This window comes from Salvelinus sp. IW2-2015, linkage group LG4q.1:29, assembly GCF_002910315.2.
Source record: "Salvelinus sp. IW2-2015 linkage group LG4q.1:29, ASM291031v2, whole genome shotgun sequence".
Lineage (NCBI taxonomy): Eukaryota > Metazoa > Chordata > Actinopteri > Salmoniformes > Salmonidae > Salvelinus > Salvelinus sp. IW2-2015.
In genome coordinates, this window is record NC_036842.1 from 28,924,696 (window position 1) to 28,936,981 (window position 12,286).

Consider the following 12,286-nt stretch of genomic DNA (forward strand, 5'->3'; position numbering starts at 1 on the left):
GCTAGCCTAACTTCCTTTAATGTGCAATGATGATCTAGCTAGTTAACATTAGCCTACTACATATTGCACTTCCATCTAGGGCTGGCCGGTATACCGTATTTTACCATATACCTGTATTTATGCATGGACCAGTTTGGGTTTTTAACTTTACCTTCTATAACGGTATTTGAATGTTTGGTTTGTTAAGTGTGATACGCCGTGTGTAACGTCCATTTTTATAGTTTACTCCAGCTACTTGAGTCATCCCTCTCTGCATGCCGCGTTCCACACAGACCTAGTCCACAGACCTAGTCACTCAAGGAGCACATTTATTGTTGCTTGACCACAAGACACTTTCGTTCAGTCTGCATGGTCAATGCAGCACACGCAACAATGTTGATGACAATCTTTGATCTTAATAAATCCACAAGCGTTATATAATTACGATATTAGTTTGTGTTTCTTACATCTGCAAATAGCTAGTTTATTTTCTTAGCAAGTTAATACAAACCATGTTAGCCACTAATGGTAATCGCTAGTTTGCTGACTAATAAAAGTACTGAGTCAGAACGTAGCTAGCTAATACAGCCTAATACCAGTACTGGTGGGGGCTTAAATCAGCATGTTTTTTTGGGCAACAGTATCTTCTAAATCAGAGGATTAGGCGAAGCGTGAATATGTTAGCTATATGAATAAAGATTTAATGTAGCCAAAGAATATAGGGTCTCCTAGGAAACACTGAACATCACTTTGGTTCCTACCCTGTCACAATAACTCGTCCATGGCATTTTCATTCGTTGTCATGTCAAACACTGTATTCAAAGCGCCCACTATTACTTATATTCTAACTATAGCATTATAATAAACATTCCATTTCCAAAAGTTCACCCAAGTGTTTTTATCTAAATCGCAATAGCAACATTTGGTTAAAAATAAGGCCTAGTATTTTTGCCCATATCGTGGCAGTGTGGAAATGATCTCAAATGAGTGCAGGAAATGCAGAAATTGAGGGAAATTCAAGAAATTATTTTAGGTTGAAGTTGAATTGAACATAAAACAATCTGAATGGAGAAAGACCCATTGAAAAAATTTAAAATATACGTGTTGCCACCATAGGGTCACGCACTACTCAAAGCAAATTTTGAATGTTTTTGATTAATAAAAATACCTTCATACTGTCAAAGATTTGAAAAATAACATTTGATATTTTGGCCATATCGCCCAGCCCTACTTCCATCCTCTCAGGCTAGGGGCATAATGCATGCATTTATGGTTGGATCGGAATCGCTGTTATAATCATTGGCCAGTACGGAGAATTAAGTAAAACCACGAGTCCAAATCCCCATCCATGGCTAATTTAGGAAAGGGACAATTTTAGCTAGCTATTCAGCCACTGGAGGACAACGAGATGAAACAATTGAAGATCTGACAATGACGTTTGGCTTTTGTTGTGATTGGTGTGAAACCAAATCCAAACTGGCTTCCCTTGACACTTTTTTTGGTGCGCCAGGGCCATTCACAATTTAACTCAACGCCGATTGGCTATTATTTTATTGAAAAAAACAAAACAAGGGAGGCCTAATACTCGCTGGCTTACCTTGTATTCAATGCTATGGGTGGCAACAATATCATACTCTTTTTGACCAGACAGCATCAGATAGATGGCCTTCACATAGAGAGACAGAGGGGCGGCGTTTCGTTTGCCTTCTTTGGTGATATACAGCACATTCGGCCTCATACGAATTGAAGGAACATTTTACATATTTTTGGGAAGCCTGGCGTCCCTTGACATCCATGAATACATGCCACTGTATGTACCACCACCCTTTCAGTCCAGACCAGGGTTTTCGTTAGGAAAATGTGGCACCGGACATTTGACCTGCATTTTAAATTTACTGGACATTCAAGAATTTTACCAGATCCATTGTTGCACAACCCGATTAGGGAATCCACCCGCGGTGCTCAGAATGCCAGAAAAAAACATTTGAAGATGTTAGAATACATAGGTGGCGCGTCAATAAGGCTAGGGGAAGCTAAGTTTCCCTAAAGTAAATTGAATTGCCAAAATAGCTTACTCCTATCTATACAGAAATAAATAAAATAATTAAAATAATTAAAATAGGCTAATACACCAGAAAGCATGATTTGTCCACAGATGATCATGAGCTTCTTAAATTTTTAATTTTTTTCCAAAGCTGCGGATTGTTTTCAATCACATTGCCTACAGTCGGAAGGGCCCACAACACTCTACTCAACAAATTGGATGCTGTCTATCACAGTGCCATCCGTTTTGTCACCAAAGCCCCATATACTACTCACCACTGCGACCTGTACACTCTCGTTGGCTGGCCCTCGCTTCATACTCGTCGCCAAACCCACTGGCTCCAAGTCAACTGCAAGTCTCTGCTAGGTACAGCCCCGCCTTATCTCAGCTCACTGGTCACCATAGCAGCACCCACCCGTAGCACGCGCTACATCTCACTGGTCACCCCCAAAGCCAATTCCTCCTTTGGCCGCATTTCCTTCCAGTTCTCTGCTGCCAATGACTGGAACAAACTGCAAAAATCACTGAAGCTGGAGACTCATATCTCCCTCACTAGCTTTAAGCACAAGCTGTCAGAGGAGTTCACAGATCACTGCACCGGTACATAGCCCCATCTGTAAACAGCCCATCCAACTACCTCACCCCCATTCTGTATTTATTTATGCATCTTGCTCCTTCGCACCCCAGTAGCTCTACTTGCACATTCATCTTTTGCACATCTACCATACAAGTGTCAATCTACTATCCCCCATAGCACAAAAGATTACCTATATTATTGGTCAGCTTGTTCTGTGTGAGAAAGAAATAGCCTATCCCAACACACTCTGGGACAGTTTTGGAATGAGTGATCCAAAATGCATACAACCAGTAGGCTTAGGCTACATCCCCCCAAACATTTAAAAACAATGAGGCTCATGCAATAGATCGTTTAGATTAAGATGTTGATCAACTTATTTCTTCACATTCTAATCCACCAAGGGAAACAGGTAGGCCTAAGGGTAAGAGATTAGAGGTCAGGGGTGAAGGGCCCTCTAACCCTTAACACTGACCTATGGTGGAACAAAGGTTATAGAGAGCTGGGGTAAGATGTCAGGTGTGAAGGCCTACCTGTATACATAGGGTCCTCTCTGTTCCACCATGGGTTTCTCTCCAGCCAGGACTTCAGTAGGGTTCAGGACATTGAAGAAATAGACAGTCATAAAGAAGGGGACAGGGACATCCTTCCACATGGTGTAGGACATCTCATTCTTAGGGTCTATCACTAAGTTCTGAGGAGAAGACAATAATGATTCAACTACCATACAAAACATATGAATATACATGGCGTTCAGTACGACAGCTCGTTCTGCTCTGTGGGAGGGGCTCACTGACAGTAGCCCATATTCAGTGTATGTGACTCATGTGGAAATCAAACAACAAAGTATGTCGACACCTTCAAATTAGTGGATTCGGATATTTCAGCCACACCAGTTGCTGACAGGTGTACAAAATAGAGCACACTGCCATGCAATCTGCATAGACAAACATTGGCAATAGAATGGCTTTACTGAAGAGCTCAATGACTTTCAATGTGGGACTGTCAGGAAGCCACCTGTCCAACAAGTCAGTTCGTCAAATATCTGCTCCGCTAGAGCTGCCCCAGTCAAATGTAAGTGTTATTGTCAAGTGGAAATGTCTATGAGCAACAACGGCTCAGCCGTGAAGTAGTAGGCCAAACAAGCTCACAGAACAGGACCGCCGAGTGCTGTTGCGCGTAAAAATCATCTGTCCTCGGTTGCAAAACTCACTATCGAGTTACAAACTGCTTCTTGAAGCAACGTCAGCACATGAACTGTTCATCAGGAGCTTCATGAAATGGGTTTCCATGGCCAAGCAGCCGCACACAAGCCAAAGATCACCATGCGCAATGCCAAGCATCGGCTAGAATGGTGTAAAGCTCTACGCCATTGTACTCTGGAGCAGTGGAAACGCGTCTCTCGAGTGACTAATCACGCTTCACCATCTGGCAGTACGACAGACGAATTTGGGTTAGGCAGATGCCAGGAGAACGCTACCTGCCCCATGCATAGGAATGTCTGCGGCTGTTCTTCATGGTTCAGGCTAGGCCCCTTAGGTCCAGTGAAGGGAAAACTTAACGCTACAGCCTACAATGACATCTACACAATTCTGTTCAGTTTGGGGAAGGCCTTTTCCCAAAATGCCCCAGTGCACAAAGCAAGGTCATATAGAAATGGTTTGTCGAGATTGGTGTGGAAGAGCTTGACTGGCCTGCAGAGCCCTGACCTCAACCGCATTGAAACGCCAACTGCGAGCTAGGCCTAATCACCAATCATCAGTGGCCGACCTCAATAATGCTCGTGGCTGAATGGAAGCAAGTCCCGACAGCAATGCTCCAACATTTATTTGAAAGTCTTCCCAGAAGAGTGGAGGCTGTTATAGCAGCAAAGGGGGGCACCAACTCCATATAGTGCCCATGATTTTGGAATGAGATGTTCAACGAGCAGGTGTCCACATACACTACATGACCAAAAGTATGTTGTTGCCAGCAGTACTCTGGTCCAACCAACTGAATCATTGGGACCAGTGCCTACTTCATCAACTTCCTATTTTGTTACTTCGCATGCTCCAGCGTGAACAAATTATTGCACAAGATAGTGACAAGAAAAACATTTTGTAGCCTACACTGCAGGAAAATAATTATTTAAAGTTAAAACATCACAACTATTTGTTATCGCTTTCTCTAGATGCAAGTACCTCAATGCATCTTTAAAACAACAAATATGTACATAGCCCTTTCTATGCCAATAGGGACATTGGTAGCAGTAGAAAGTGTCATTATTCCCAAGGGGAAATTGGTTTCGGGCATAATCATTCATAGAAAAGAGCAGGAGAGGGAGACATTTTTGGAATGAAAGACATGCAGGTCGATTAACTACGTCATGTAAAACATGCATTTCTCAAAGCTGCCTGCATGTCAGGACAGGGAACTACATTTAGGTTACATACTGTATATTATAATTGTATCTATTCATCATCGATTGGTTTTGCCCCACAATTCCCCCTAAACGTTTGGCTAGTTCTTTCGTGATTATATACCTTCTTACAGTATTGTGCATACTATTTAGCTTTACGTTTCTGCTTGTTAAAACTAAGAGAAGATATAAATTATTTGATACGAACGTGCACATATTTCATTTTAATAATTAAAACATCAAATCAAGGGATCCTAAATTTTGTTCCAGCTCAATAATAAAATGTGAATGAATAAAAAAAAATCTCCCTCAACCAAATGAACAATTAAACTCAACTTGTAGTAAAATTGTTAATTGATATCGTTGTAAATGCCTACTTTTTTAAATTGCATTGAGTTTATGTGATGTATCAGTCAGTCTTGCTCGACTGCGGCCCACATTTTTTTCTGTTTTGTTACATGTTTGTAATGTCTCCGGCTGGATCAACCTACTAATTATAATAACTAATCAATTAAATCAATCACCAATATGTACGTCAGGTTCATTATAGGCACTTCGCTATACGTTAGTCGTGACTGACCAGGAGAAATATTAATGCCGTTGCGTTAGAGGTTTTTAAATTATTAAAAACCTATAGGTAAAAACAATATTATTTTAATTGAATCTCCACTTACCTTGACTATTTGGTTGTCGATAATGATTGGTCCAACGAAAACAATAACTGTTCCAAAAACTACCGTCAGAGTGCCAACGACTAAAAGTCCGATTGCTAGCTTAGATTTATTCATAGCTATAGACACAGCTTAACCGGGCACCAATAGAAATGTACTAAATCAAGCTATAGCTAGATAAAAAACAATGCATGTAGGCTGTCGGCTATAGCCAAGTCATTCAGTGGCTTTTGTTTGGAACGCTGTCTGGTTTACTGCAGCTCTAGACAAGATTCAAGAATACGGAGTGTCAACCAATATACACCTAAACTGAATGGCAAGTGTTGAAGGTCCTTGCCACTCGCCAGAATATGATCTTAAAGTCCAAAGAAATTTAGATAATGCCGGTCTTGAAGTTAAGTGAGGGCTCAGAGTGGAACCGCTCTGTTTATATCGTTCAAGCCACGCCTCCCGACACGCTGGGGGTGGTGTGTGTGTGTGTGTGTGGAGGGGTAGTTTAATTACGGTAGCAGAGAAACGCATTTAATTTATAAATCACAACATTTAACGCAAAATCATATTTTAAGACCTGATTGTATAAGAACGAAGCAAATTTGGCAAATGAGGCCCCAGGTCAGAAAATGAAGCCCAACATATTGATCTGTCACCTTTTGTGTTGCAGTTGTGAATAATGAGACAGACAGACAAAGACAGGCAGAGGACAGACAGACGAACAAGATCACGTGTAAATTGTTGTGAAATGCTCTGGACCAAAAGAGACCCGTGGAAGTGCATAAATCTGTGAAGGTTATCTTATTGGGGCGGCAGGTAGCCTAGTGGTTAGGGTGTTGGGCCAGTGGTTACTGGATTGAATCCCTGAGCTGACAAGGTAAAAATCTATCGTTCTGCCCCTGAGCAAGGCATTTAACCCACTGTTCCCCTGTGCCGTGGATGTCGATTAAGGCAGCCCCCTGCACCTCTCTGATTCAGAGGGGTTGGGTTAAATGCAGAACACACATTTCAGTTGTACAACTGACTACGTTCCCTAAATTGATTCAAATGGACCCTCAAGGCAACTTATTTGACCTACACACCACATTTTAATTCTAAAAATGAATTCTTTAGAAGTTTAGGACTCTCTCTGTGTCCCCACTGGGAAAGCTAGTGAGGGTTGAAGGGGCAGGGGTGGAATTGGTGAGAAATACATATGCAAAAAAGCTTATTTCTCAAATTGTCTGCATACTGTACATTTGTTTACATTCCTGTTAGTGAGCATTTCTCCTTTGCCAAGATAATCCATCCAACTGACAAGAAGCTGAATAAACATGATCATTACACAGGTGCACCTTGTGCTGGGAACAATAAAAGGCCCCTCTAGAATGTGCAGTTTTATCACACAACACAATGCCACAGACGTCTGAAGTTTTGAAGGGAGCGTGCAATTGCTATGCTGACTGCAGTAATGTCCAGCTGTTGCCAGATAATTTAATGTTCATTTCTCTACCATAAGCTGCCTCCAATGTCATTTTTGAGAATTTGGCAGTACATCCAACATGCGTCACAACCACAGACCACGTGTAACCACGCCAGCCCAGTACCTCCACATCCGGCTTCTTCACCTGTGGGATCATCTGAGACCAGCCACTCGGCTGGTCTCAGCCAGGTGCACAAACTGTCAGAAACCATCTCAGGGAAGCTCATTTGCATGCTCGTCTTCCTCACCAGGGTCTTGACCTGACTGCAGTTCGGCGTCGTAACCAACTTCAGTGGGAAAATGCTCACCTTCGATGCCCACTGGCACACTGGGGAAGTGTGCTTTTCACGGATGAATCCCGGTTTCAACTATACCGGACAGATGGCAGACAGCGTGTATGGCGTCGTGTGGGCAAGCGGTTTGCTGATGTCAGTGTTTTGCCCCATGGTGGCGTTGGGGTTATGGTATGGGCAGGCATAAGCTATGGACAACGAACACAATTGCATTCTAGCAATGGCAATTTGAATGCACAGAGATACCGTGACGAGATCCTGAGGCCCATTGTCGTGACATTCATCCACCGCCATCACCTTGTGTTTCAGCATGATAATGCACGGCCCCATGTCGCAAGGATCTGTACACAATTCCCGGAAGCTGAAAATGTCCCATTTCTTCCATGGCCTGCATACTCACCAGACATGTCACCCATTGTGCATGTTTGGGAGGCTCTGGATCAACATGTATGACAGTGTTTTCCAGTTCCTGCCAATATCCGCACAACCACAACCATTGAAGAGGAGTCGGACAATGTGAGGCAAATGGTGGGCACACCAGATACTGACTGGTTTTCTGATCCACGCTCCTACCTTTTTTTTTTAAGGTATCTGTGACCAACAAATGCATATCTGTATTCCCAGTCAGGTGATACATTACAGAGACTGCATCTACACAGGCATCCCAATTCTGATCTTTTGCCCAAATATTGTAGAAAGAGCTGATCTGATTGTTCAAAAGACCAATAAGTGGAAAAAGCTCAGAATTGGGCTGCCTGTGTAAACACAGCCAGAATGTGATTGAGTGTGTGCAACAGCATGTAGGCTCTAAGCTTGAAACCCAGGTTTATACCCACCTCTAGGTAATATGATTCACAGCAACATCTGACATTTCAACAGTTTTAACCAACCTAAACTCATATTCTCCATCTGTAGAGCATGACAAAAGATAGTCCATACTGGTCTATAAACCTTTTTTATTACTTCATTTATTCTCACCCAAGGTGGAAGGTAGGCCTAGTGGCCTATACTAGAAATGACCAATAAAAAGGTCAACCCTTCTAATCACAAAGGCACTCATAAACACCTTCAACAGGAGGGCGTGTCCTTTCCCAATGTCAACACTGTTTGAAAAGAGCTCACCTGTTAGTGGGTGAGCATAATATAATCTGATTGCTGAATGCCATTGTTTTAAAAATACCTGCATGGGTGAGATTTCTAATGGAACCATTTCCATAATTTGGGTTTCTAAAGCTCCTGGCTTGAATTGACTGGTTTTTAAAGATCTTGACCTCAGACCTGAACTGATTTTGGGCCTCTTAATTAATCTCATGATGACCTCCTGTCAGTCTGAAGTTCAACGTATCTGAACTCAGGTGTCTATCTCATGACAGAGAGTGGACCAGGCTTGACCCTTTATGGCTTGACCACGTGTGGACTTCCTAAGCATCCTGCATGTCACCAGGCGTCAGTGTCTACATCCCTCCTGACACAAGACAGATCACTTGCACCATCCCTCTGTCTCAGATTGGGGTGGGTTGTCTTTTGTCACACAAATCATCAGTCATTTGGATGTTTTGAAACATTTCTGTGTTATATCTGCTCTATTTAATTAAACCCTCATTGCAGTAGACTCCTATTTATGCAGATTTTTTCCCCCCAATAGGGTCAAATAAGATGTTCAAATGGTTTTGGGATTTGGGGAACTGTTAAAAACTACTTCTACCTCTACCAGACTTTCCTCACAGGTAAAGGTGCTTTCAGTTTCCTCTGAATGTTCGAGATTTCCGTCATTTAAAAAGGTTACAGCCTCCTAACCTGGGAGGAGGCCATTACCACTTCCTAATGAATCTAACAAGGAACTTGTTTGACCTTCCCATATTTAACACCTTTTATATATAATTTAAAATATTCTGTCAACATATTAACACCGTAAGATGACAAAAAGGAAATTGTCCTTCCTAAATGTCCACATCCTTCAAATCCAGTTTACCTGTTAGCAGGTGTTATAGTATAAACACCTGACAGGCATTGTTTTGTTAATAGTTACAAACACCACAGTGTAACTGGTTTATGGCAGAGGTGGATAAGAAAACGAACATCAAGCTTGACTAGAGTAGAGTCTTCCTTTACCTCATCCCCCAGTCTTCTTCATCTACCACTTCCATAAGTCTCACCTGCCATATCCAGTCTACGTTCCAAATGGCACCCTATTCCCTACTTAGTGCACTACTTCTGAGCCCTGTGTCAAAATTAGTGCACTAAATAGAGAATAGAGTGCCATTTGGGATGTATATATGGTCATCCACATTGGAGACATTGTGGGAAGAGACTACCATTTTCTCTAACTCAGCTGCATGGACTGCTTCTGCATGTTGCAGGTATGACTAACTGGGCATTCGCTCCAGGGCGTCCATGCAACTTAAGACTGTATTAACACTGAGCTTCAAGTTAAATTTCTAACATTTTCAAGTTCATATTCATCTTCAGCATCAACATAGTGTATGTGAAAATGTAACTATTTTCATCCATCTTCGGTGAACAGTTTAAAAATTAGAGCACTTTTTTGTACATAGTTCCCCCATTTAAGGGGAGTAAAAGTATTGAGACAAATTCACGTATATGTGTATTAAAAGTAGTAAAAGAGTTAAGTATTTGGTCCATATTCCTAGCATGCAATGACTACATCAAGCTTGTGACTGTTTGTTTTGGTTGTGGGGTATGATATGTGTGTCTAACTTTCTCACTCATCATTATTCACTATTCATTCAGTATTATCCATAATCATGGTACATCCACATTAAAGTATTTAGAAACAGTTTATATTATTGTTTACGATAAAAGTGACTCCAAAATGACACAATACATTATTTACCATTAATTTCTAATGGGCACAAAATCATCTTAAACACAACCAAAACAAATAGCAAATACATCCAACAAATTTGTGGGGGACCCCACAGTTTGGGAACCACTGTCCTAGGGTATTGAGGAATGTTTTTTTTTGCAATGGCCAGAGACTCTGAAGGGACATGTGAACCCCTGGTGGGAAGATGGTTGATCAGGTGGTTCCCACACTCAGTACATTCCTGTCTTGACACCTGTTTCATGTCATACTTTTTCGGCATATAAAACATGCGCACGTAGAGACCCACACATTTGAATGTCAGTTTTAGAAGTTTAATAAACCCAAGGCCAAACAGGGAAACGTATAGGCTTATCAAGGCTGTGATGAATACTGTTCTCATGTGATCACATTAAAGCCCTGACAAATTGACACTGTAGTTACCTCATCAGACATTTTTTCAGTCATCCTGATGTTGCTAACAGCAACATACTAGGCCATTGTAGACCTACTCCCCTTAGCTAACCATCACTAATGAATCAAACCACACTTCACTGTTGCTATTCACAGCCTCACCCCATCTTTATCCATGGACATGGGACATCTAGGGTGATGAAGAGAGTTCCTCTTAATTAAAATGGCACAAGACTTAAATAGCCCACCACAACCCCTCATCTGACTGCCCTGTGAAATCTGCGATCAGGCCTGCCCCTGTCCTGCTTTTAAGCATCAAAAACAGGCTTGTGCTGTCTGGCAGGGTGATCAAGAGCTGCCATGGCTCCCTCTGTCACATGCCTTCCTTCCTGACCAAACGCTGATAAGCATAATACCGGTTTTGACACACACACACAGTGCCAGTCACATAATCAGACATGTGGTTCTCCAGAGTACTTCCTTTTTTACATCCTTTTTTTTGTTGTTGTGGAAGCTTGACTTTGAGGGCATTGTTCCATACTTCATGGATCACACACAGTTGATGTGTTGCAAAAGATTTGTCAAATAATTCCAGGTGGTGTGTGGAGAAACCCATAAGGGCAGTAGGAATGTTAGTGTGGAATTTAATCAAACACATGCCACCAGAGTAGGCAAAATATCAACTGTCAACTCCTTCCACTGGGACATGCTGTTGTGCAAATCAAATGCAATTGTGAAATATTTTATTTACTCTTTGATGGTGTTTATTATATGACTAGTACAGATTTTTGGGGAACTTTAACATCCTGGTCTTCCAACTATTCTAAACTGAGTATTCTACCCCGTGCATACTACAGTAAGCAACCACTCATACTCGCTATGACTGCTAAGTTGTATGGATGGTAAAAGATTCTGAACACAGCCTCTGGCTCTTTATTTTTCATCCCTCTGCTCCCTACTTCATCTTCTTTCATTTCCTTAAAGACATGCTCTGGAACTTTGGCAACTACTAAGTATTTTAGAAACCTCCCACTTTGGGCTGGATGAGCCAATGTATAGTTCATATATGCATCATTTATGAGCAGAATTACTGTCTCACCTCAATTTGCCACTAAATCCCAAGTTTGAAAGAGACAGTTTTTCTGGAAGCTGTGCTGCACCCTTTTCCCCCACGTGTGCCAGCGCCCTAGCAATTAGACTTCTAGCCAATGACCTTCAGCCCGTCACCATTTCAGTGACAGCTAAGATGCACACACAGCAAAGCGAGAGCAATGATGTGGTGCACATATCAGCACATATGTGACATCCTATGCAATTTTCTGGGACCACATTTGACTTTCAGATCTAAGGCTAAAAAAGTATGCAGAAGTCCAGGAGAATCTAAACTGTTCCCCTCCAATGCGTCTCCATGCGTTCACTTCCTTCACGTGGCCCTGATTTCCTGTTCTAAAAGAACAGCCTGAGAGCAGCCACGACCTTATTATGTAAGTCTATGGTCATGACTCACAAGACAGGGGCAGCCCCAAAACAAAAACGGGCCAGATCAAGCGAAATATAAAATGTAGCCCCCCCCCCCATCAGTCTGAAAGATTTCGACATTGGTCAGGAGCCACCAAGAGTCAGTGTGTAGATGCTG

At 42.0% G+C, this 12,286-nt stretch overlaps 1 protein-coding gene across 4 annotated transcripts in view; it reads right to left on the reverse strand.

The window, feature by feature from the left end:
* The window catches only part of LOC111961791 (scavenger receptor class B member 1), a 39,607-nt gene extending 33,507 nt beyond the window's left edge, over positions 1-6,100 (reverse strand). For 2 of the 4 annotated variants that reach the window (XM_023984316.2, XM_023984318.2), the window contains exons 1-2: positions 5,670-6,099; positions 3,131-3,291 (exon numbers count right to left, since the gene is read on the reverse strand). In XM_023984316.2, the coding sequence (XP_023840084.1) occupies positions 3,131-3,291; positions 5,670-5,783 (275 nt within the window). In that variant the 5' untranslated portion in view covers positions 5,784-6,099. Of the gene's footprint in view, positions 1-3,130; positions 3,292-5,669 lie in introns of all 4 variants that reach the window. The other 2 variants (XM_023984315.2, XM_023984317.2) reach the window with 2 other exon arrangements.
* Positions 6,101-12,286: the final 6,186 nt, after the last annotated feature.